Source organism: Podarcis filfolensis, assembly GCF_964270895.1.
Source record: "Podarcis filfolensis genome assembly, chromosome: 10".
In the NCBI taxonomy this organism is placed as follows: Eukaryota; Metazoa; Chordata; class Lepidosauria; order Squamata; family Lacertidae; genus Podarcis; species Podarcis filfolensis.
The window spans coordinates 5,783,833-5,810,333 of NC_139612.1; the positions used below are offsets into that span (position 1 = coordinate 5,783,833).

General features: G+C 42.3%; 2 protein-coding genes across 16 annotated transcripts in view; one reads left to right on the forward strand and one right to left on the reverse strand.

The window, feature by feature from the left end:
* PHTF2 (putative homeodomain transcription factor 2) overlaps nt 1-26,501 on the reverse strand; it is an 85,712-nt gene that overhangs the window by 43,263 nt on the left and 15,948 nt on the right. For 2 of the 15 annotated variants that reach the window (XM_083575108.1, XM_083575104.1), the window contains exons 1-2: nt 19,512-19,789; nt 5,764-5,842 (exon numbers count right to left, since the gene is read on the reverse strand). In XM_083575108.1, the coding sequence (XP_083431234.1) occupies nt 5,764-5,808 (45 nt within the window). In that variant the 5' untranslated portion in view covers nt 5,809-5,842; nt 19,512-19,789. Of the gene's footprint in view, nt 1-5,763; nt 5,843-6,635; nt 6,697-7,854; nt 10,565-11,536; nt 11,594-18,873; nt 19,064-19,511; nt 19,790-26,501 lie in introns of those variants that run through there. The other 13 variants (XM_083575107.1, XM_083575103.1, XM_083575109.1 and 10 more) reach the window with 11 other exon arrangements.
* TMEM60 (transmembrane protein 60) lies at nt 20,238-25,070 on the forward strand. The gene is made up of 3 exons (XM_083575391.1): nt 20,238-20,407; nt 23,739-23,898; nt 24,407-25,070. Exon 3 carries the CDS (start codon nt 24,453-24,455, stop codon nt 24,855-24,857), a length of 405 nt encoding a protein of 134 aa, XP_083431517.1. The 5' UTR covers nt 20,238-20,407; nt 23,739-23,898; nt 24,407-24,452; the 3' UTR covers nt 24,858-25,070.

Below are 26,501 nucleotides of genomic sequence, written 5' to 3' on the forward strand. Positions count from 1 at the left end.
TCATGTCCAAGAGGACGACCATCCTCCAAGATGATAGCCCCAGTATAAATATTGTTTTAATCAACCTGGCAATATTATAATGGCCTTTCTTAAAATATTTTAAGCAATAGAAAAATGTAAGCAAAATGTAAGCAGTATTAATTCTGAAATGCATATTTAGCCTCTTAATTGGGAAGGAAAGCCCAGGTTGAAGTGACAGTAGATGTACTTCTGGATGAAGTTCCAAATAAAACTACAGTTTAAGGAATTAATATCACTGTATTAAAAACATTAACAACTATTTTATATAAAAGTTAAATTTGGAATGTTCACATGGCTGGTCTAAATGTAAAGGTCAAGTCACTTGTATGTAGAAATCTATTTTCAGCTGTATTATATCATTTAAAACCATTTCTGTTTTTATAAATTCCATGTCTTTTAAATCACAAAGTGATTACACTACAGTTTTAGTTGAACCATCAAAAGGTATGACATCTGAAGGCAGCCCTGCATAAAGGGAAGCTTTTTAATGTTTTACAGTGGTACCTCGCAAGACGAATGCCTCACAAGACGAAAAACGCGCAAGACGAAAGTGTTTTCCGTTTTTTGAGTCGTTCCGCAAGACGAATTTCCCTATGGGCTTGCTTCGCAAGACGAAACGTCTTGCGAGTTCTTGCGAGTTTGTTTCCTTTTTCTTAAAGCCGCTAATAGCCGTGCTTCGCAAGACGAAAAAACCGCAAGACGAAGAGACTCGCGGAACGGATTAATTTCGTCTTGCGAGGCACCACTGTATTATGCTTTTATATATGTTGGAAGCCACCCAGAATGGCTGGGGCAACCCAGTCAGATGGGTGGGGGTACAAATATTAAATTATCATCATCACCATCATGCACTGAAAAGTAGTAACAGCATCAGCCATATCTGTTGCAGTTGTTTTCAGTAAATTGTTGCTCATTCCAACACAAGAATTTTTTTTCAGTGCATTTTATACAGTGCATACAGAGCACAATTCAAAGTGTTGGCGTTGACCTTTAAGGCCCTAAACGGCCTTGGCCCAGTATACATGAAGAAGCGTCTCCACCACCATTGCTTAGCCCGGACACTGAGGTCCTCCTCCAAGTGTCTTCTGCTGGTTCCCTCACTGAGAGAAATGAAGTTACAGGGAACCAGGCAGAGGGAGTTCTTGGTAGTAGCACCCTCCCTTCAGATGTCAAGGAGATAAAGAACTATACAACTTTTAGAAGACATCTGAAGGCAGTCATTTAATGTTTGGTGCTTTATTATCTTTTAAATATTCTGTAAACCACCCAGAATGTGGAAACTCAGTCAGACGGGCAGGGTATAAATAATAAAATTGTTGTTGTTATACGTGCAAGTCCCACTTTCCAAACACAATGCATTCCTAGCAAATAATTCGTTAGGCAAGTGTCTGCATAGCGAGTTGATGATTTCCATTGTTTTCTATGAGAACATTTCCAATCCATGATTTGCCCATTCTCTTTGCAGCCAATCAGCAACAGCAAAACGAAGGAAATACTGATTTGCCAATTCTCTCCTGCTCCCCGATTTGTCTGTTATCTTTCCCTCCCTCCATGGTTTTTGCCTGAAATGGCTGGTACTGACCAGCAAAACAAAAACAACTAAGGTAGTGAAAACTGTTCAAATATCTGAATCAGCTGTTCATGTAGAGAGGTTAGGGTTTAATACCTTATGTTCCGATAACAGATTTCAGGTAACAAGTGTTCCAATAGGGGGACCTGTGTGTACATAGGAGCATTCCATGCAATTGTGCATATAGATGAAGAAATAGGTTAGACTCTTGTTAAGACTACTCCTTTCACATCATAGGCCTAATCAGAGAAGTGAATGGAACTGTGCTCATGCAATGGGACTTTTTCCTGGCTCCTCATCACCACAGTCTCCTGCTCCCCAAAAAACCATTCTTGAGGGTCAAGGGATCTACTAAAATGATACTGTGTTGCAGAAGCAGGACGATACAATATCTTTATTGTCATTGTCCCATGCAGAACAATGAAATTGACAGGACAGGGAAGTTGGGAGAATTTGGTAGACTTCCTTTGCACAAATGCCTTTCAACTCACACAAGATACTTTTAGATCCAAGTCACAATAAACTGAATTCCTAAGGAAGTCTAATGTTCATTGGAGTGTATCCACAAAATGCAAGCACGCAAGTCCTTACTTAACATCCACTCACCTTAAGTAATGCTCAATGACCTTAACATGAGTCAACATTATGGAATACTTGGTGATGACTAAGAGGCGGCTCAGCTCCTTAACATGTTTTTAAAAAAATTGTCTTTGTACTGCCTTTCTAAAAACTCAAAAGCAGAAATTGTGTAAATTTTTATGACTTTCCCTCCCCTTCTGTGTTTACCTTAATTACACCAAGCAGAAGAGTGGTGCAAACAACGACGACAACAACAACCCATATATTTACTATTATTATTCATTAAATTTGTGTGCTGCCCTTCATCTGAAGATCACAGGGATGTTCACAACATAAAAATAAAAAATGAGAACACATATTTTAAAAATCTCTTTCCTTCCATGCAAAATGCAATGCAATGCTTAGTATCATGTTGGGAGTTCAATGGGGCAACCATCTACCTTTTGCTAACTTCCTGATTCTCTGTGATCCATTCCAATCTAAAAAAAGAAAATGCTGTGGCACTGTTGTTTTGTTTTGATCTGCCCCTCTCATGACTCAAGGGGAAAACATGTGTTCTCAGATAATCCTCACCCTTGAGGAGGCTTAAACAGTTGGTTGTTGAGGTTTGAGAACTCACAAAGATTTATAAGCGGGAAACATCAAAATGTTTGGTATGCTGCATTTTAAAGCTCCAGGACACTCCTAATTGTGCCATGTTCTACAGCAATGGTTGTCATCAATCACATTTATTGCTTAGACCTGCTAGTCTACCCTTGGGCTACAACGTTCATGAAGACAATGCGATAAACTAAATATGCACATCTGTTCCCATCACCTCCCTTCCTTGCAGCACATTTCCCCTGAGAAAGCTGTAAATGGTGCTGCTAGTCATGATAACTATATATTAACTCTCCAGGATCAGAGGTATCATACCTCTGACTGCTAGTTGCTGGGGACCAACAGTGGGAGAACACCACTGCTTATGTTCTGCTGCTGGGTTTCTGAGAAGCATCTGATGTGATGATCAAAGCTTCAGAGAGAACTCACTGCCTTTAGTATAGACAACACTAGAGATGTGCTACCTATAAAATGGTACCTCCGGTTAAGTACTTAATTTGAATTACAGAAGCCATCCCGGTTTCTGATTTGATCCCAGAATGTCCCAGTTTTCCTTTTTCCTCCCCTCCACATCTCAGAGAATACAGTGGTACCTCGGGTTAAAAACTTAATTCGTTCTGCAGGTCTGTTCTTAACCTGGAACTGTTCTTAACCTAAAGCACCACTTTAGCTAATGGGGCCTCCTGCTGCCGCTGTGCCGCCGGAGCATGATTTCTGTTCCCATCCTGAAGCAAAGTTCTTAACCTGAAGCACTATTTCTGGGTTAGCGGAGTCTGTAACCTGAAGTGTATGTAACCTGAAGCATATGTAACCTGAGGCACCACTGTATGAGTTATTTGCTCACAGATGTAACAGATGCATTATCACCTTAGAATAATCTTGCTTCGTACTCATGAAAAGTTATTTCAGTTACAAAAAGAGAGGATAAAATCTTAGCTTATTTATCACTGATTTTTCCGTTGCGTTTCCCCACATACCGTACAAAAGTGTCCACATTTAAGCTTTAAATATATTTTGGCCCCCTCCAAGACCAACTGTGTAGAGAACCAGTTTCTAATTAAATAAAGTGGCTGCCACTCATGAAATCTTAATGTAAGACAAAGACATACACAAAATATTTTTATATAACCAAACTGCAATAAAGATTAAACAGTTCAGCTCTTTTCATAACCAAGATTGGTCTTTCCGCTTTATCATTATTTTAAACTAAAATTCAGTAACATTACAAGTGACAATAACAATATATCATTATATTTATCATTATATTAAACTGAAATTCAGTAACGTTACAAGTGACAATAACAATATATCTTTGAAACCTGTAACTGCATGGATATACATTATGTTGTCCAATTACTGAGTATGGATCAAAACAAAAAGTATGGTTGGTATCATATATACTAAGAGTATACTCCTCCTTCAAGTGTAGATTCTGATGTAACCAAAAGAGCACCATTTATACGCAAGAGGGAAGTGCTATCAGGTTCAGAGCAACCCCATTGTTTCCAGAAGTACAAAAACTATTTAGGGAAAATACCTAAATGGGGAAACTGAAGACAGTTCAATGAGGACTAAGCATGCTCAAAGGGCCACATAATGTTGACTAACCTGGGGGTGTGAGAAGTGGCAACAACCAGCGGAAATAGTATAGGGAGAGAATAGGCAGCTACTGCTGCAAAACTGTGCTTGAAAGGGCAGGTCCTCCTATCCAAATGTTCATTATACAAAAATTCACTTATTAAAACATGAGGAATTAGTACCCAGACTATACACACTGCAGATTCAGATCTCCAGATCTGCGTGTAGTACTGTAAACAAATAAGCAGCCTTAAAAAAGCCTTCATTTTAGCTTTTTGCTGGTTCACGGCAGCCATTTTGTCAGAAACCATGGGGCCGGGAAGATAGGAAAAAATGCTCTCTTAATGGTCCATTCTTGTCTGTCTTTTGCAAGGTCTGTAAGAACTGAACAGGTGGCTCTCTCACTTATTTCTAAACTTAAGGACACACTTATTCTAATGTTATAAAACAGAGAGCACGGCACAGAGCTTCAATAGAGCAGCTCTGTTTAAGTACTGCACCACAGCAACTTTTCAAGGATGCCTTTCCCCTATTCCTTTGCATCTTCCCTGAGCCTGAAAATACACCCTTACTCTTGAGTAAGGCTAAAATGCAAAGCAAGCTCCTTCTCCTCTTGCCTTCTCAGAGTTCCCAGCCTCTGAGGAGAAAATATACCGTATTTTTCGCCCTATAGGACGCAGTTTTTCCCCTCCAAAAATGAAGGGGAAATGTGTGTGCGTCCTATGGGGCGAATGCAGGCTTTCGCTGAAGCCTGGAGAGCCCCACCACCAGCCCCACAAGCTCGGGGGACAGCGGGGAGGCGGAACGCCGCCATCCCGCTGCCCCCCGACTTTGTTAGAAGGCTGGCGGGGGGGAGAAGCCTGCTCCTCCCCGTCGCCAGCCCTGCAAACTCGGGGGACAGCAGGGAGGTGCAGCACGCCATCCCGCTGTCTCCCGACCTGGTTTGGAGGCTGGCGGAGGGCTTCCCCCTCCCCCAGCCCCGCAAGCTCCCAGAGCGATGCCAAAGCTGCACGCAGCTTCGGCATGGCTCTGGGTCCCGTTCTGGGGGCTGGGGTCGGAGGAAGCTCGGGCTTGCGGAGAGCTTCCTGTTCTGGGAGCTGGGGTCAGGGGAAGCTCGGGCTTCCCCCGCCCCAGCCCCGTGCCTGGGGGGGGGGGAATAATTTTTTTTCCCTTTATTCCCCCCCCCCCCAAATCTAGGTGCGTCCTATGGGCCGGTGCGTCCTATAGGGCGGAAAATACGGTAGATGAGGAGACAGTGGGAGATGTAGGAGCAAAAAGACTCTGGGGGAGGACACATGGCAGAGCACAAGCAGATATAGAAGGAGGCAAGCAAGCACTCTTAACAATTACAAGCAATACTAGCTAAATACCAAACCAAAGTGAAGCTCTCTTTTTTTAGATAAATCATCGCTTACCTTTTTCTGGTACCAGACTATAGCATCTGTTACTTTGGACGCCATTTATTATATGACATTTATACAGTAGTCATTTTAGCTGTAACGAGAAAGAGGCAGGATTTTACATTCATATTCTAAGAGAAATTTTAAATATATATATATATACACATACATGCATGCATGCATACTATTCTAATTTCAAGTTGAGTGGCTAATCAAGTGACCAATCAAATACCGCTAACTGACCACTTCTTATTCAACCCAGTTCAATTATTGCAAAATAGTCAATGAAACAGAGATTGTCCTTATGCAAACGGCAGAGGGCTAATAGGAACAACAGGAGTACAGGTGTTTTGCTCCCAGCGCTGCAGGAGCCAGGGACGGTCTCTCTGCATCACACACATATGTACTCCTAGTTTAGAAACAGGCATTAGTTTTCATTCAACTCTTTCTGAAGGGTTAATGTCATCTTCCTTCCCAATTAGTTTGTGTGGCTTTACTCCTACTTACTGTTTGCTTAATTGCTGACATCTCTGAACAGGAAACACAGGATCCAGGAGGAAGAATGAAGTAAATGTATAAACTAAGTCAAGTTTACTTGGGTTGCCAAGATGGTCAGAATTTTATAGGATAGCATTGGGAGCTGTGCTTGGGTTTCTGGAGGCTTCATACTAGAAATGCAATCACCATACTTCTCCAACCATTCTGCCTGTTAATAAGCTAATTATGAAGGTGGCTGGTACCTTTTGCAGGGAGCAATCAGCAAGATCAGAACTGTGCATGCAAGGGAAATGGTACTGGGGCTAACTTCAAGGTGCTGGTTTTGAAGTATAAAGCCCTATACAGCTTGGGACCAGGTTACCTGAAAGATCATCTCACCCCTTACACACCTAATTGATCACTGCGCTCTGCAATTTAGAGACTCCAGCAGATACCATCTTATCAGGAGGTCTGCCCTGCACAATGTTGGAATCGGCCTTTAGTAGTAGTAGTAGTAATAATAATAATAAAGGAACAAAACGCCAGACATTAAAAACTTCCCTAAGGGTGGCATCCCTTTGGAATTCCCTCCCTTTGAATATTAGATTGGTGACATCGCAGTTACCTTTTTGGCACCTGAAGACTTTGAAGAAGTCTTCTAAGTTGAAGTCTTTCCCCAGTCTGCATCAATTGTAGACTTGTTCTAAATGTGTTTTTAACCTGATTTATCACTTGTTGTTTGCCATTCATGGTTCATTTGGGATTCCATTGTATACTACTGAGACAGTAGGTCTTATGGCTCCCTCCATATCTTCTGGGAAAAGCAATTACTATTTGCATTGTGCTATATTTCCATAGTGCTAGTCAAGTGATGACTACACAGCCCTGTGTCCTTGTTACTAAGACTGAGATTTTAACTTCTTCCTTTTAGTGAGCTGGTTTTATTATATTTTGTTCTTTTTTGTTTGTTATTCACCTTGGAATTTCTTTTTAAAATGAAAGGTGGTACATACATTATTTTAGTAAAATTAATAAATAAGTGAATGTGCACATGTTGCTTGCTGATACTCTCCACCAGGAGAGAAAAAAAACTGAGAGAAGCAGCGAGAGAGTGGAATGCTGTACTGTATGTATCTCAGAAGCAACACAACTTCTTACAGTGAATGTTTGCCTTGACAGAGGTAATTAGGCAATTTCAGTCTTAATTCCACATTGCAATCCTGTAGTGCAATTATGAATAAATCATTCTGAATGGATGTCACAGAGTTTATGACTTATCATGGTTGAGTTGGACCCCCAAATTTAAGTTTTGCACAGATAAGGAACTGTATGCATAGCTAAAGATTAATTTGAAATTCCCTCTGAAGCAGCTTTCACTCCTTAAGAGACAAGATGAAAGTATCCATCTTAAGCTCAACCCCGTAAAATCCAGACACTAATGATTCTTTTTAACAGAGAGCAAAGTTGTTATCTGGAGAACATCTATCAGACGCACAAACAAGGACCTGAACCAGCATTCATTAGACACATTTGGCAATCAGCAATAGAAATTTTGAGATTTCATCTACGCTCCTATCACATTGTCTTTAGAGTGATTAATGAATCCATTTTTATCAAGGCAACACTTACCAAGGACAGCTAATGTGTTACACAGTGGAAAAGCAAATTCCCAAATAGGTTAATTCTTGAAGGGCTACCAAGGTGCCACTCATAATTGCTGCTCTTGTTCAGGTCAGGAAGTAGCCCATATTTTGAGTACCTGAAAACAAGAGCCCAGTGCACAGCGTGATCCTGCTCCCATGCTACAGACAAAGCACAGAAATTACAGTCACACCTATTATGTAGCCTGCACCTAGATCCATTTCTTAACTGTGTCATCAGTATTCAGTCAATGTACAACCCAATATCAGAATGTGGATTATATACAGAGAAGCAGTATACAGGCCAGAAATATCGTGCACAACTTACTCACAAAGCACAAGTGCAAACTGGTCTTAATTATATGTTCACTTCATATGTTCCTAGACTGGAAGTGAAGGCTGAATAAAGGGCTCAGGAAAATACTGGTTACCGATAATCCTGGTACTTATTTTTTTAAAAGGTACTTCCCACCCTTCTCTATAAAACAAACTTGCTGTTGAACCAAATCTAAAAAAGAAAAAACCCACAGCAGCATAATTACAGAATCTCAAAATAATAAAGTAACAAAACCAAGCAAATTAACAACCTGTAACCAAACTCAGCTCCTAGAGACAACCTCAGCAAGTACCAAAAACCTTCCATATAAGCTAGGTTTTCACAGTGCTCACTGAAGTATATCGTGTCAGGGCTAGGGAGGGGATGACATTCCACTGTATCAGCATCACGACTGAGTAAGTGTGAGCAGGACCTCAGATGAAATAGTTAAGTAATAGCTACATTACAGGTAAAACATGATTGCTGCCAGGGCGGGAGTCAGGGGCAGGTCAGCAATAACTCACAAGATGTCAGTGAAGTTAACTCTTTATTCAAAGAAACAAAAAAGCTCAGGTCTTGTAAGCACAGCAACTCTTCCCAGGAGATCTTGTCCCAATGAGGCAGTTGCAAGGACTGAAGGTCCCGGCCTTCCCACCACTCTCTAAGATTCCTTCTCTGCTGGCTACTTCCCAAGCAATCTGAGACGTCTTTGCTTTGTCTGTTTTTGCTACCTCTTTGGGTTCTGGGAGACCAGTGGAGAGGGAAACTGGTCACAGCAGGAGGGGGAGACTCCCTGGCTTCTTCAGTAGCCTACCTGATCTCTGCCTCTTGGCTCCCCTCCTCTCCAGCCTTCTACTCCCAGTCTGCTCCCTCTTCTGCCTCTGACCACTCATTGTTGTCCCACCACCAATCTCCTGGCTCGGTGTGTGTGTGTGTGTGTGTGTGTGTGTGTGTGTGTGTGTCCCTTCGGGGTTTCCCAGCTGGTGCCTTCCACCACTCCTCTGTATCCAGCCAGTCCCTGACAATTGCTAAGGCATTATAAACCTCACAACTAAGATTAAAACTATAAAGGAGCACGGTTGGTGGGACCCTGTATTCAGGCTGGAGCAACAGTGACACAGGAATCCTATTAAACATGGTTCATCCCACTGTGGTGATTCTGATATTCTGGATTGCTGCTGTCCTAGCAGTGCTAGTCCTGTTGAGTCAGCTCTGTGTAATGGAAGAACACCCAAGGGCCCAGCGCAAGTTAGTGCCAGTAAATATGTGACAGCCATCATGTTTCACCAAGTTGTTACGCAGGGGAGACGACTGTGAGGATGGCACATGGCACCAGAATCTAGTTAATCTCAGTGGACTAAGGCCTGGTACAAGCCATGTACACCCTATGATAAATTCTCATCCCCCCCCCCCCCGCTTGGCTCTTACCCTTTTGACTCCATTAAATGTTACCTAACATGAACATGCAGGACGGGAGTGGCGCTGCGGTCTAATCCACAGAGCCTAGGGCTTGTCGATCAGAAGGTCAGCGGTTCAAATCCCCGGGACGGGGTGAGCTCCCGTTGCTCAGTCCCTGCTCCTGCCAACCTAGCAGTTTGAAAGCACATCAAAGTGCAAGTAGATAAATAGGCATTTCCGTTCGCTGCTCTGGTCTGCCAGAAGCGGCTTAGTCACGCTTGCCACATGACCCGGAAGCTGTACGCCGGCTCCCTCAGCCAGTAAAGCGAGATGAGCGCCGCAACCCCAGAGTCATCCGCGACTGGACTTAACGGTCAGGGGTCCCTTTACCTTTAACATGAACAGAGATACCATGACTTTAATTGCAGTAGAACAACCAGCAGTAACATTGGCAAACCTCAAAAGTGAGCCCCCTAACATAGGCCTTAAATATTTTTATCTAGTCCTGTTGGCAGACTTCTTCCACTGGCTAGAAGTAAATTTCTCCCCATTGTACATTATTCAAGGCAAGGAGATCAAAGAACTGGTTATCTAAAAGGTGTTAAGACAGCCCAAGTTAGGCTGTCCCAAATGAGTCTTAATTTAGTCAATGGAGACATTATTTTTATTGCACCTCCCATTCTTTTCCCAAACTAGTTAAATTGTTGTTAAATATTTGCAAAATGCCACATTTGCTAAAACCCTCCTACTCAGACTACCAAAAAAGTCACTTTATTTGCCTGATAACAATAGTTCTTAAAAATGACCACCAAGACAGTTTGTCAGTATGAGCAAAACAACCCAGTAAATCTTCACAGGATCAGAAACTCCACAGTTGATGCTTAACTTCAAGTAACTTCTGTTGCTCTGTGGTTTCCTGTTTCTGCATGTGAACTGCCTATATTCATGTTCATTTTATCCTATGTCTTTTACACTTCATTTCTTTCTGTAAGAGACACAAATAACTTTCTTGGGACCAGTTTTTCTATTTGCAGTATATGTATAAACTCTACATAAAATACACATAATAGAAGATGCCATTTTGTGTAGCCACATTTTACAGAATAAGCACTTCTGAAGTTATGACCATCAAGTATGTGTTAAGTGAGACTTGCATGAAGCAAACATGTTTAGGAGTGGGCTGCAATCTTTAAAGTTAAATGGGTTTTCACAAAGAATCCAAGTGGATGTCTTTAGCATAAGCCTGGGTACAATGGCAAAGGCATGCATAACCTTTGGATATCCTTAGACAGATGTGAAAGAAACCAGTGTAGAACTATTCATAGAAAACCAAATACAATTATGCATAATAGTATTTGTATAATAGTAACAACAATAAACACTTGTGTCCTCTAGATTGCATTTTCGCAGAATTACCAGGTTCTGTTCCAGTGCACAAACAAAGTTTAAAGTTGTGTTTCCTCTTCCTGTTCATTTATTTTAAGACATAATGATCTACTGTGAAATCTAAGGAACATACATGCAACTTATTTCAGGTAAACTGCTCTCTAACTGCTCCACTGGAAGTACTAGAATATACCCATTAAATAAATTGCAGGGACAACAAATAAGCCTTACATTTTAACACTACTAGCTTTCAAAGTGCTTTTTTAATGCTGGCAAAATATAAATATCTGATTAAGTTAGTTGTCAAAATATCAGTCTCTTCTTCACAGAACCTCATGCTTGTCCACCACTACTATCAACAAACTAGCAGGTTTTTTCCATCCACTTTACAGTTGTAGGTTCAAGGGAAATATTTTGTTTTTTATTGTGTACTTTTAAAGGGAAACAGGTTGCTTACAAAGCTGAAAGTGGCTTGAAGGCAGGGGAGCTGGATCCAGAGTTGCATGAGAAGGCTACTCACACACAATGGTGCTTTCATGCCCATTCCTTTTTCCCCACAGCCTTTACCTACCCCATTCCAGCAGATCCCTTGACTCTTCAGGATGGCTGGGAGGAGGGGGGTAGGAGGCTGCAATAGGAAGGAGAGGCGGGGAAGCCCCATGTGAGAGCAGACCTTTGTTCACATGACTTTGGATTAAAAAAAGCATAAAAGCAGTGACTGAGAAAGGAGACTAGTTTAAAATAAAATGCGCAAGAGGTTAGACAAATTTGTTGAAGTAACCCTTACCACTAAATACATTACTCTCAACAACATGATCCATTCTCTAAAGCACTGGGTTGAAGACATTTAAAGTTTGGATCATGTACTAGATTATGTAGATTAAGGAGCCCCAAAGTCTGTCTTCGGGAGACAAAATTATGTATCTGACTGGGAGAATTAACTCAGCCCAGCTAAATGATCATATGCTCTTATTTTATGCCTTCTAACTTTCCTCATTCTACAATGTCATGTTTATGTTAGTCCAAAAATTACTCTGAAAGTGTGGCTAAGAGCTACATAGCTAACACTCTAAAGCAATACAGTAATTTGATAAAACAATAATCTCTATTTTATTATATTGATGAAGGCTTGAAATCTAAACCCATGAAACAATGTTTCATGTTTCAGTTAAGGTGTTGTGTTTAAAATATCATCTGGCAGCACTTTTATAACAGCTTCTTTGAAGAATCACAACTTTCGGTTTGTAAAGAAGTTCATAATCCAGAGTTTTTACAACTTGAGTTTTAGTCATGTCAGGTACTAGGTAAACTTTGCACACAGAAGTGTAGGGTATATCATCTTATATGGACATTGAACTAAATGAATCTCAGCACATTTAGAGAGCCATTCCCATTTCTCCTCTAGCAGCAGCAAAACTTGTTTTGTGCTGGACAATTTAGTGGTAGGACATTTTTATATTTAAACCCATAAGTGATCCAAAAGTTTTACAACAAGGAGCCAAGTATATTAAATCATCATTCAAAAAGCTTTATACCACTTGCTATATTTGTAAGAGTATTTTCCCCTTCAAATTCTTTGGCTCCACTCAGCAGCCGCCTTGCTGACTAAACAGACAGCCCCAGATGTTGTTTTTAAGCTAATATTCATTTCATTCTGGAACACCACACATACTATGAAATGCCTGCATATAAAATGCTGCTGAATGTCTCTTAATTTAGGAAGGTGAAAATATGATTTGGACCTTTTCTACTAGGTTTGACAAAGGATTTCAGAGAAGTAAGTTATTGGATAATAACAGCCTTTACAAAAACATTTTTGGAACAACAAAAGTGAGTCATATAATTCTTCCTATTTTGTTAATCTCTCAGGAATATCAATGAGTTCTGTGTGTATATGTGTGCGAAATAAGTAATGTAACTCAACTCTGTGGTTTTTTACAGGTTATAAAAACATACAGCCTTCAGAAAAATTCCAGGATTGTCACAATACTCAGTACATCTCAAATATTCAGTTCCTCAAAATACTTAACTAGTTTTTACACTCAGCTATACCATTAGATCTTATATTCACTTGTATTTATAATCCTTTGTGCTACTCAATCATGGCCACATGATCCAAATATGCCCTTTTAAAATGTGTTTGGGGAGAAGGGTTATTGGGTTGTTCTTGCTTTTATTTTGATTATATATTTTGTAGTTTTTATATCATGATTTTATCCTGTGAGCCGTCCTGAAACCTGCGGGTATAGGATGGTGTGCAAAACTAATAATAGTATAAATAAATACCGTATTTTTTGCTCTATAAGACTCACTTTTTCCCTCCTAAAAAGTAAGGGGAAATGTGTGTGCGTCTTATGGAGCGAATGCAGGCTGCGCAGCTATTCCAGAAGCCAGAACAGCAAGAGGGATTGCTGCTTTCACTGCGCAGTGATCCCTCTTGCTGTTCTGGCTTCTGAAATTCAGAATATTTTTTTTCTTGTTTTCCTCCTCCAAAAACTAGGTGCGTCTTGTGGTCTGGTGCGTCTTATAGAGCGAAAAATACGGTAAACAGAAGAAATACATCATTGTTTTATATACCCTTTACTCTTGTCATGTGAAAAAGATAGGAATCTATAATAAAAGCTTATTATTGAGGCACTACAAAATAAGGACACAGTGGAGTCCTTGTCTATGGCAAAGTTCTACTGCAGTAAATAAAATCATTCATCCATAAGGCTAGTGAAAAGAAGGACTTCCCATTGCTTTCTAGTAGCCTCTGCCAGCAGATCTATGAATGGTAGCACTTTGCCTGCACAACTGCAGCTTTGTTAATTTGATCTGAAACAGAGATGCTAACTTCTGCAATATATGAGCCTGCTTCTCTACATCATTACTATACATATGCCTCATTTGCTAGCATAGCTTCACTTATGAACTTTTCCACAGCTTAGATCAGGACTGGTGAGCCTAACTAGACCTCTAAGCATTGGAGACTGGCTTGCCAGGCTGCTTTGGGCAAACCATGTCCACCTTCCACACTTTAGGCATCATTTGTGATATCAGATACAATGAACTTCAAGCCAGAGCTAAAATGAAGAAATAGGAACACCCTCTTAAGTATGCTTCCTTTCCTTGCTGTCAATTGCCAGCTTGAATTCAAGCTAGTGACAAAAAAATGTTCTTCTGCAGTGGCTTACTGTGATCACTAATCAACTGATTGGCACTCCATAATGCAGCTGAACCCTGCCCAAAACAGGATCTCTTAGTTCACCTAACATCCACTTGATAGCAGATGACTGACAGCCCTGCCCACCAACCAAGAAGGTTTGGGGGAGGCAAAATCCAGTCATATTCTTTCTATACCCCATCACTTTCTTAGGCAAATTCCATCACTGATCAAATTTACAAGCATCCTTTTCACAAGCACCATATATGTTATTGCAGCCATACCACCACTCAGTCAAGTTTATTCTCGTAGTCTTGAGATGAATGTAGTTGCAGACAGGTTCTGCTGTGGACCTGTATGGTACATGTCCTGCTTCTAGAACTGAGATGCACTGTTTTCATGATGCCTGGCCTGTTTGTGTTAGAAACCTTCGTTAAGAAGCCATATAAAAGCTATTTTTGAACTAACTCAATTCTAAGTATCCTGGTTGTCTACAGGCAGGACAAGAATATGTTCAGATCCAAGCTGCTGTCTCCAGGGTATAATATGCTATCAAACATTCCCAAGAACTTGGTGGTATAAACATCAACCGAACCCGTTTGCCAGAACAACTTTTCTCATTCCTCCTAGGGCTTCTTTTACTTGGCACAAACTTGTCATCTACACAAAATGGCTATCTTTTTATCACATGAACAATTCAGAGATTAACAAATAATATGGTGTTCATGAAGCTAAAGAGCTCAGTCTCTTTCTCACTTTACGTTTACAGCATGGGAACTGTTACAGCATGGCTAGGGAAATGTGACAAACTGAATCACACAGCAAAAAATTATTACTACCCTATGCTATCATTGCTCCTCTGGAAAACTGGGGCATGTTGGCAAGGAAAGGAGTCACAGATAAGGGATAGCCAACACGGTGCTACAACATCCATAGGTCTCAGCCAGCATGGTCAATAGCCAGGAACAATGAGACTTGTAAATGGCAGGGAATCACACTGCCTACCTCTGTGCTACATCTTCTCGCATTATTTAAGTGATGTATGAAGGAGTCCCACTGTAGTGATGCAATGACACACATGTAACATGAGGGACCCTCAATTAGTAAGAGAAGATGTCTCTTTAATTTATTTATAAAGTGGTCTGCTACATGATTATTATTTTTTATTCATTCTAAAAAAGTTTGCCATCCCACTCAGTGATATTCCATTTTTCTGGGAAAACCAACTGGTCATTTCTCTGTTGCCAGGAATCAGTTGAACTGTGCAACTAGTTCTACACCCCAAAGGTGTAAAGGGGCTAGGGGCACTTCCTCCCTTATGATGACCCTCTTAGGTAATGTTTCTGAAGTCTAGAGGGGGAGGCATGATTTGATTCCCATGCCTCGATCTCTCCACAGCTACTGTATGTGCATGGTTGAGAAGGGCAATCTTTTCTCCATCTCTACATTGCTTTTTTACGCTCGGGCTTTCTATCATCTATAGCCACCAATGTTAGGTCCCAAAGAAGAGTCTCTTTTTAGCGAGCTGCCTCCCTGCCCCTCTTCTTCCTTGTACATGGTTTGGTCAAGTTCTCCTAATTCAGTCACTTTCCTAGCACACAAGTCTAGCTGCATTAGTCTTGGTAGACTGGGAACTTACTAGCCAAGTGGAACAGCTGCATACATATGCCAATTCTTGAACTCCAGCAGGAAAATGAGAGGGTGGGGGCCTGGGGACTGAGTTGAGTTCATATGGTCATCAGGAACTTGAGCTAGATCTCCTTTTGGGGCAGTGACAGAACTTCTGCTACAAAAGAAACACTTAGAATAGGGATGGGGGAACCTGCAGGCATTCAGATATTGTTAGAATGCAATTCCCACCATTCCCTATGATGGTTGGAGCTGAAAGGAGTTGGAATACCAAAACATCTGAATGGTCACAGCTTCCCCACTCATAGCTTAAGGCTAGCAGGCCTCTTTTGAGGTGAAAGTCCAGAGTGGAGACATGAAAACAATTGAATTCCCTAAAGTTCCCTTCTAGGATTTAAGGAGCGGTAGCAGAAAAGGTTCCAACCCATAAAATGAGGTGGTATTGTTATTAAATATTATTCTGGCATATAGTGCAGGGTGTCTGTGTAATGCAAATAAAAAATCACAACTTGAAAGGTTCGTCACTCCTATCCTGTACTATCCACCCTGTATCTCAGTTGTTGAATAAAAATAGTAAAAATACTTCCCTGAAAGATTCTGTAATGAAGGAGCCCAGCAACTGAGGTATTTCCCTTTGCTGACCCCACGTCCCATAAGTATAGTGATAACAAAGGGGGAGATGATTATTGCTGCAAGGTTTTGTTTGTTTTGTGCCCCCAGGTTTTTGTAATAAAAAAAGACACTAAAAATAACACTCATGAGGACATACTTCTCAAATTTTAGTGCAGTTATACAAGCTCTTATGAGTAGGCACCACTGTGTGATTTATTAGTCTCAGTGGAAGATACTAAACTGGTGGAGGTCAGGCAGGAGGTGCGGCTTGTGGATTCTATTCAAGGAATCTCTAGCTTTTCCTGGTAATTCAGCCATTGCCAAACATACAGTGGGCCTTTGGGCTTGTATTTTCCAGCAGCAGCTCTCAAAGATTGGCTATTTCCAAAGCAGCTTGCAATATGTCATGTTCATCCACTATTCAGATTTTTTAAAAAATAAAATTACTAAGCTTGCCTAAAGTAGTCCTTTGGAACCAAGCCAAGGAATTTAACACATTTATTCCTGCACTGGGACATTCCAAAAGTAGATCAAGCCCCAAAACTACATTTAATTAAAAGTGAAATAATATGCACACATATTAGAAGTAAATCCTACTGCACTCTGTGGGAGTGCATGAAATCATGCTACAAAAGTGTATAAAGTCTGTTCCTCAACCTCATGCGCTGATGTAGTCAAAGTTCAAAGGATTTCTAAGGATATGGTTTTGCCAAGTATCAACTTTAATCACTCTAGAGATCACTAGGTCAAGTATCCATTTGCCGCTGGGTAAACTAAAGACAGTATGTGATGCAGACACAAAGAATTTTAAGGGTTTTTTCAAATGAAGTGGACTATTTAAATCACTTTATTACAGCTGCATTCCTAGAAAAGCAGCTTTTCGATCATTCGTCTAAACTGCAAATCAGCATAATCCTATCCTTATTTAAATGTAAACATTGCTGCAAATTCTTCATATTTTTTCAGCAGTAATAGTGTACAGTACTGCCGAATATGATCCATTAAGAACAAAGACGACCATACAGAAATCTTACTCCAAAGGCAAATTAGATTACAAAGATTTTACATAAGGATTTCTTTAAACACTCTTCTTACTTGTCCTCTCCCACCAACAACATAAAAGCTTTCATTACAAATACAGATTTCCAAAGTTAAAGGTTTTATTTGGAACACAGGAATTTAGTTCTAGAACACTTGACAATATAAATTTTCTGTAAAACAAATTTTCTAGGGAAAGACAAGTTAAGAAGGAAAACAGATTTGTCACCAGAGACTGGTCAACCAGATGGAGTCATACCTGTAAAATTTCTTGTAAAGAAAGGCCATGCCTGCAAGGATCTAAACAAACAATTCAGGCACTTAAAAATTGTGGGGGGAAACAATACTGCTAAGAACAGTGCATTCCCAAAACCACAAATAATGAAACGTGTAGCTTAACAACTGCATTTTAGTCTATAAGCTAGAATTTTTCTGCTCAGATATTTGTACTTAATGAAAGTTAGTATAAAGATGAGACTCCAAAAGACTGCCAGTGGCATTGCTAACTCAATCAATTCATTTTGCATTATTCTCAAATGATTTTTCAATGCCACACATATCACGTCAAATAAAACTGGCATGCATGGTAAAGTGGATAAACACCATTGAGGTTTAATGAAGTCCCTAAGTGATGTGAAGTACCTAAGACATTGCTAATACAAAGAATAAGCCATTAATATCTAAAGTTACTTAATAAAACACCACCACCACACTGACCACAAGGCCCAAATACACATTGTAAATGATACATAAGTGAATATCAAGAAGCTGGAGGGAGGGAGGGAATCAAACATAGCTTTCGTGGTTTTCAGTATCCCACATTTTACTGCAATTACTTGTCCCATTCTCCTAGAGCAGATCCCAAGCAATATTTTAGGAACAATTTTAATACAGTAGTTTGGCAGATGTTGTCAGTGAAGACATTCCAGGTTCAACATGGTCTGCTTGTGAAATAGAGTACAGAAGTTAGCATCCTTTGACTAAAAGAGATGGGAGACTGTGGTGAGAAAGAAAGGGGGAAGAACAACAAGTTTGGTTGTATAGATTGTTGAATTTAAGAGCAAGGGCTATGAACGATTCACCTGCTCTAAAGAGTATGAACCCAATACATCTTTCCTGAACTATACCTGGACAAAAGAAAATCACCTTATTTGACTGGCACAATGGTGCAACAGATTGTGCATAATCTTGTGGTGCAGACTACAGAAATTTTGTTGTGAGTGACAGAAAAGCACAATGAAGATACTGATAAAGCCTGGGGGGGGGGGTACACTGATAGAAAGGGAACAGGGTCTCAATACCCCCTCTCTTTTTTTCTTAAGTTGTTTCTCTGAGAGTTGTGAGCATCTGAAGGATCTGGAAGAGAGCACATCAGCACATGCACAAGCACCCCTGCAGCAAAGGACGTAATGGCAGCCACCAGGACGGCCTAGATGAACCCCCCCCCTACAAACGCACAAATCCACAATGATGGGAGCCGTTACCTGAATCCTGTGGGAGCAAGCAGAACTCACAAACACTTGCATACGATGCAACTCGGGCACAAACGCTGGGCGAATTGCAAGGAGGAGCACAGAGGCCGAGCTGGCAGCTCGTGGAAAAAACTCGGGGCTATAATAAGGCCAGCTTTGCAAGCGCCGCCGGGCTTCTCCGGGCTGCCCTCGCCTCCCTTCAGACGCGCCCTGGGCAGCCCGTCGCCTCCTCCTCCTCCTCCCCGCTCCGCTTTCCAATTACAGCAGCCCAGGCTGCCCTGTCCCGGCGTGAACCCCGCTCGGCGCCGCACGCTGGCCGGCCGGCCGGCCGCCCTCCCCGGTGTCCCTGGCACCGGACCCGCTCGGCGCTTCGCCACACGCGCGGCACACCCCGCCCCCGCCCGCCCGCCCGAGGCGCCGCTCGCACCTGCGGAGGAGGCTCAGCCCCCGCCGCAAGAAGGACCCGGTCCCCTCCCAGGGCAGGGGGCGCCTCTGGACATCCTCTCCCCGCCGCCGCCGCCGCCGCCGCCCCCCGGCCCGCCTCTCCCGCTCTGCCCTTCCCCTCAGCCGTCCCTTCCCGCGCTCGGGGAGAGACCCCCGCCATACATCGCCTCAGCGCTCGCGCAGGGGGAGCGGGGTTCGAGTCTCACCGGGTCTCCGTGCTCGCCTCACGCGGCAGAAAAGGGAGCGGGGGAGGCGCCGCCGAGATAACAGCCCGCCCGCCCGCCTGTCAGCCCGTCCGTCCCTCAGTCAGCGGAGAAGGGCACGAGCCGCCGCGCGAGGCAACAGTTCGCGGCTCCGGGCGCGCGCGCTCGCGACGGCAGCAACAGCGCGCTGCCGCGGGAAAGGCGGGCGGCCCGTCAATCATCGCCCCTCCTTCGCTCTCTCTCCCTCTCTCCGAGGAAGGGGAGGGGGGAGGGATGCGGCGCGCGCGCGGCGGCCGGAAAACATGCAGCGCGGGGCAGCCGCTCTCCTCGACGCCTCAACATAAACAACTTTCCTCATTGGACGGCGAGCCCCTGGAGAAGGCGGGGCCGAGGCGGTTTGAGCGAGCGTTTCACCCAATGGCGCCAAAGAAAGCAGCCCCTCGGTGAAAAGCGATTGGTAGCCGCGAAACGGGCTTTTTCAAAGCGGCTGTGATGGGCAGCTCTTCCCGCGAGTAGGAGGAGAGGGAGGAGAGAGCGTAGTAAGTCACGCTTCGACAGAAATGGATAAGGAGGGAGGGGGAAAGCTCCTCAGGCCTGTCCAATGGGCACTTAGCGAAGGCGTGCTGCCCGCTAGGTGGGATTCCATGCGGACAACCCAATAGGCTTGGAGCAAGCGACATGACGGGCACCTTCTGCAACCAATGAGCGTGTCGTGCGTTATGTGACGTATATATCATCGGCCGGTCGGCTCTGGGGCTGTCGGAGCAGCTTAGACGTCGGCTTCTCTTTTCTGGCTGGTTTGCCCGAGGCCTCGAGCGGTGGGCGGTGATGAAGCGAGTCTCTGGGGCCCCGTCCTAGGGCAGCGGCGGCGGCTGCGAGGCGCGCCAGAAGCGTGACTGGTGGGTAAGTTGGAATTAATGGGGTATTTAGCTCAGGTCGGTGGTGGTTGTGGAGTCCCCCCCTTTTTTTGTCCCCGTTGGTATGTCCCCTCAGAGATTCCCTGTCTCTTGCTTGCTATGGTTGAGCCCCCGGGGGGGGAGATACCATTCCACGGGGGCAAGTCCCATTGAATTCAGTAGAACATTACTTCTGAATACACATGAATAGGGTTTTTCCTGACCTGAGTGTATTCAGTTATTGCCCTCAAAGTGGGGTAATAACCATATATTTCGCGGCATAAAAACTGCAAGAACTTAAATAGCGTCTAGCAAGCTAAAAGCAATTCAGTGGGAGAGAGTCCATTCATGGCCCATAAGGCTTCCTAAAAAGAAAATTAGAGCTATTCTCCCCCTTAAGGTGATCTAGGTCCTAGTCAAGGACTCAGTGGGAAGGAGCTGTGCCAATAAATGTTGCGTTTTGTACTTCTCATACGTATGTTTTGTGCTTTGGGAAATGGTTCTGTGGCCTCTGTTGATGTCAGAGCATAGGAACTGCATAGCTGTCAACTTTCAGATTTGAAAATAAGGGATCAGCAGCCTCACCTGTCCCGGGAACAGTTTACGGGATATCTAACAATCTGGGATAGCAGCAGGAAGCAGCGGGAAACGGTGCTGGTATAAGGGAATTTCCTGCCAAAAAAGGGAAGATTGACAGCTATGCAACTGTCAAAGTTTGAGGAATTGTGCTGCTACTGTGTTGCAGGCCTAAGTAAGCAGTATGCGCTTGGTGATTGGATCAGAAAGCAGGTAGAGAGACACCATCCTTTTAGTATTTATAGATGGAGCCTGCCTTAGGTAAATTTGTTTTTACTGGTATAGGAAGCAGCACAGTCTGATTGGCTGCAAATTCTCATCAGCAAAGAAAGTTAGTGGGGAGAAATAATGGCATTTGGGAAGTTGGTTGATGATAGAGGTGCGAGGCAAAGGTGAATGGTTGACATCTGAATATTCAGCTATTCCTCTGCAATGTGGTAACTATACGTATTTTGCTTCAGAAGAAGGGAACCAAGAGGCTACCCTGTGTTAAGGTCTTGCCAAAAAATGGTTTTAAAAATCAGCTGAACTGTTCAAGCTGCTAGAAGTACAGTCAGAGGAGCTTTGGGGTCAGAGGCAGATTGCATCCAGTAGCGGGACAGGATTGTGAGAATTTGGCTGGGCTGCGGCAAAGATCAAGGGAATTTGACAGGTGTCTGCAACAGTATCCCTTGAGTCCATAGAAACTGTCTTCAAGCATTTTTAAGATCTAAAACTAAATATCAGTACAGTAGTACCTCGCAAGACGAAATTAATTCGTTCTGCGAGTTTTTTCATCTTGCGAATTTTCCGTCTTGCGAAGCACGGATTCCCATAGGAATGCATTGAAAATCAATGCATTCAACAAACTTGCAAGACGTTTTCGTCTTGCAAAGCAAGCCCATAGGGAAATTCGTCTTGCGAAGCAACTCAAAAAACGAAAAACTCTTTCGTCTTGCGAGTTTTTCGTCTTACGAGGCATTTGTCTTGCAAGGTACCACTGTACTGTATTCCCTTATGTATTTAAGAAACATTTTGTCTCCAGTGTTGGTGTCAGTTTCACACCTAAACCTATTATTCCTACCTACTAGGAGGCTTTAAGGGTACGTGTATTCTTTTATTTAAATTTTAAAAGCATTCTAAGCTGGCAGTAGGAAAAGGTCACACTGAGGTACTTTTGAGTTACTTTGGCAGGGAGATCCATAGATCCTGAAATATAAAAATTAAATATCTAAACGGTCATAAAAAGTAGGACCAAGGCAACCATTGCCCTATAATCTTTAAATAAAGGCTTTTTCAGCCTGCCTTCTTTTATTAGGATTCTGTTCCCTGCCCCTAGCTATGAGTGTGAGATTACAAAAGTGCATATTCAGGATCCCTTTGCATCAGATTGGTTATGCCTTATTAGTTAAGGCTTAACTAATAAGGCATAACCAATCTGATGCTAAAGGATCCTGAATATGCCATCTTGCTTGAGGAGTGGCTTTCTACATTAAATGGTCCAGCATTCTTCGCAGTCATCACAAGCAAATGACTGCCTTTCTCTTGACAACCATAAACATAACTATTGCTTACAATAGCAAAGTGGAATAAATAATTGTAGTGCCTTCATTAATTTTGCATGCTGTTTTACAATGTCTGGATGCTGAAGCAGTGTACAAAAAATGTCTAATGTACTATGATTTATAAGAAACTTTGTTAGGTGGTGGTACCAGTGGTCTTGCATAAAAGGTATCTCAGTCTACCAAAAAAAATTCTCAAAATCCAAATCTGCAGAAAAGGGTGGGTGTAAAAATTCCCCACAATTGTAATATGGGATATATTGAGTTGTTGTTATACAGCTATTTTGATATGGTACTAGCAAGAAATAAATCACCAGATTCCTTGGTGGGTGCCAAAATATAACTGATAGTTATAACATTTTAAGGCTGCAGTCCTAAGCATATTTTACTTCTGAACAGTTAGAATCAGGCTGAGTGAAATTATTTCTCCCAAATTTGTAGAATCAATATGTGGAGTTCAAAAGCACAAGAGAAACATATGAGCTTTACTATAGTTTGAGTGTACACCTTCCTTCCAACTGTGGATCAAAGGGGTTTTCAGAGCCTCAGAGGTTATCTCGCCTTCAGAAAGTACCTTGTCACTTGGACATGTTTCAAGTCCTTCTCATCCTCAGAGCCTTTCTAAGATGTGTTTATTTAAGTGGTCTTGCTTCCCCATTAATCCCTCCACCATCAGGTGTTTAAATAGCTTGTCCATTCCTTCAGTTAATACCGGTACTTTTCCTTCTTCATCCCACCCTGTGTCCTAAGTTGCTTGCTGAAGCTTGCCCATTGCCTGTTTCTTTATTCTTTTATTTTACCACTGCTCCTTCACCATCTTTGCTCCCTTCCTGCTTGGAACTCCCTCTAAACATGCTATTTTTGCTACACCTTTATCCTCTGGCTGGTTGAGCATCTCTCCTTCTCCAGTGCCCACCTCCTGCCCAGCCTGTTCGTTTGTTTGACTCACCTTTGCACCTGACCACCACACACTGACAGCATGAGCAGGGAGCTGTCGTGTCAGTCACTCATTACATTTGGTTCCTTCGTTAATGAGCCTTAATGTTTTTCTGTTGTGTTTTCCAACATCTGTACCATGTGGCCACAAACTTTTTTCTCCTCCAACAATTGGATTTAAGAGTCTAGGGGTAACATATTATGCAGACCTGAAGGAAGATAACAGTATGTTTTTAGCACGCACCTGAAGCATATTACAGCTGGTGCTTGCCTTATTTCAGAGGAGGGATTGTTCCACAAGCTGGCTGCCAGCACAACCAAAAAGGCCCTCCTCCACATTGCTGCAAGATGGACTTCAGCAGGCTGCAACACAACCAAGAGGGCCTCATGCAAAGTTCTTAGAGAGCGGGCAAGTCTATACAAGGAAAGGTGTTCATTCAGGTAACCTGGTCCCAAGTCGTTTGGGGTTTTCTAAGTGAATAGCAAACATGTAACCTTATATGGCTTCATATAAAAATGGCAGACACAACTGTTTTTGCTTAAGTCAACGTACGGGATTTAAAGGGAGCATTTCAGCGTAGCGCTAAGATTGCTCCATCTGCAGAAGCATTTCTTCTTGCTCAATTGAATAATCTCCCATTTTCTCCCACCTTGCACTGTTCTTGGGGTTCTCCTGACACACACACACATGCCAATTTGGGGGCAGTGGGGGAGCCCCATTGCGCTAGTGGAAGTCCTTGCATGGGCTTCTACAAGTGGAAGTAATTAGTTGAATCCAGCCACAAATGAAAACTAGACTTGGCCCAGAGACTGTTTTCTTTATTTTTAAATTGCAAGTTGGGTGCAGCTTCATTTATAAACCTAGCTTGATGGTGTGTGGTTTGTTTGTTTTTGCTAGACTTTACTGATATCTCCCCAGTCCATTTGTTTTTGTTCTGCTTTATCCTAGGGTCCATCTTTTCTACTCTTGCCAACCACCCACTAAAGCTGTTTAAATGAGAATGTCCTTGGCGCAGAGAGTGCTGCTCACATGGCTCTTCACATTGCTGTTCCTGATCATGTTAGTGTTGAAATTGGATGAAAAGGCACCATGGAACTGGTTTCTCATATTTATCCCAGTTTGGATATTTGATACTATTCTTCTAGTTATGATAATTGTAAAAATGGCTCGCCGTTGTAAGTCTGGCTATGACCCTCGAAATGGTTCCCGTCACCTCAAGAAGAAAGCTTGGTACCTTGTAGCAATGCTGCTTAAGTTGGCCTTCTGCCTCGCCCTCTGTGCAAAATTGGAACAACTTGCTGAAATAAAGCTAGCTTATGTCTTTATTCCCTTTTGGGTGTTGCTCATTGGAGGGATAATAGAACTTGGATACAACATCTTCTATGTACGAAGGGAATAACTTGTCCATAGACTGGGTTTATCCTTTCATCAGCCAGCATCACATTCCTTAACAACATTAGCTTGCTATAAGTTTACAGCACCCAAAGGAACTACAAGTAACAGCTGTATGTTGACATTCTATATGCCGTTGGACTAGACTCTTCAATGTGTGGAGCACAGCTATCTGATTTATATGTAAATACTGTAAATAAATCATCAAAATATTTTCCAAGTATTCTCTCTATTTATCCTTCTGTGAGTGTGTGTGTCAAGTTTGTGTCTAGTGTGTTGAGTCATTACACTATAGAACTTGCCATTGCACAAAACTAAATTGAAATGGCTTTTCTGTAAATGGCTGGGAACAGATGGCCAACTTCTGCATTCTCAATAGTTACTTTATTCTCCAGACAGTGAGCTGAAGGCACAGAAGTATATTTTGGTACACAAAGTGGGTTTACTTGCAACTAATCATGTTGTAATACTGAGAGGAACATAACAGTTACAAAGCACGCAGGCCCTAGTTGGATCATTGCTTGCAAAATCTGCAAAAGATTCAATGATAGTGATCTTTCTTGTAAATTTGATGCTTTCCCATCTTACAAATGAAACACTGCAGGCAAGCATTTTAAAATACTTTAGTTTACTCTACTTCAGGGTTTTCCAAACTTGGGTCTCCTGCTGTTGTTGGACTATAGGGTTGATGGGAATTGTGGTTCCAAAACAGCTGGAGACCCAAGTTTGGGAAACCCTGCTCTAGCTAATAGGAACCTTTTTGTGCTCTTAAGATTCAAGCATTGTAATAAATGTATATGCTTAATGTGATATGTTAACTAGTATTTGCCTTCACTTCCTCATTTTTTTCCTGTCCCTAAGCTGCCCAGTGTGAACTGAATTGACATTAAACTACTGTACAAACTCAAACAAAACAGTCAGGAATCACCAAGTCTTAACACATCATCCTACTTGTATCTCCTCTACCCTCTTCCAAGGGGCACAATCTTCCTGTTGAGGAAGAAAATAAATAGGTCAAGGGAGGAAAGAGAACACAGTGCCAGAAAATATATTTGTCACACTGTAGCATTATAGGAACAAAACCTGGGATAACAATAAAAGCATGCTTTTGTGCTTCACACAATTGCCTCTGTGTAGTAGGGGTGCTGTGTAAAAGAAGACATTTCACAATGTTCGAAGCAGCTGGCAAATTTCATAAACAGAAGAGTTTACTTCCCTGTAAGTGTGCTTTGATCATAGCCTCAGAATGAATGGGAAGAATATTCCACTTACCAATGACTAAAACCATAAAAGACACTAACAAGCAATATACCATATTTTTTGCACCATAACACTCACTTTTTTCCTCCTAGAAAGTAAGGGGAAATGTCTGTGCGTGTTATGGAGGAAATGCCTACGGGTGGCATGCCTACGGATTTTCCTCCTCTAAAAACTATGTGCGTGTTATGGTCGGGTGCGTGTTATAGAGCGAAAAATACGGTAAATAGACTTAGCAGAATTTTAAAATCAAACACCAAATAGCAGCAATTTAAAAGCTTTGGGAAATAGAGGTCTTTCTCTGGTGCTGAAATGATGTTTCCAAGCATATCTGCAGATCTTAGCGTACACACAGGCACATGTGGAGATAAGCGGTCTTCCAGTCCTGTGCATC

Bases quoted from the DNA above. Each gene is read 5' to 3' on its own strand.
- TMEM60 (XM_083575391.1), top strand. From the start codon at position 24,453: ATGAGAATGTCCTTGGCGCAGAGAGTGCTGCTCACATGGCTCTTCACA.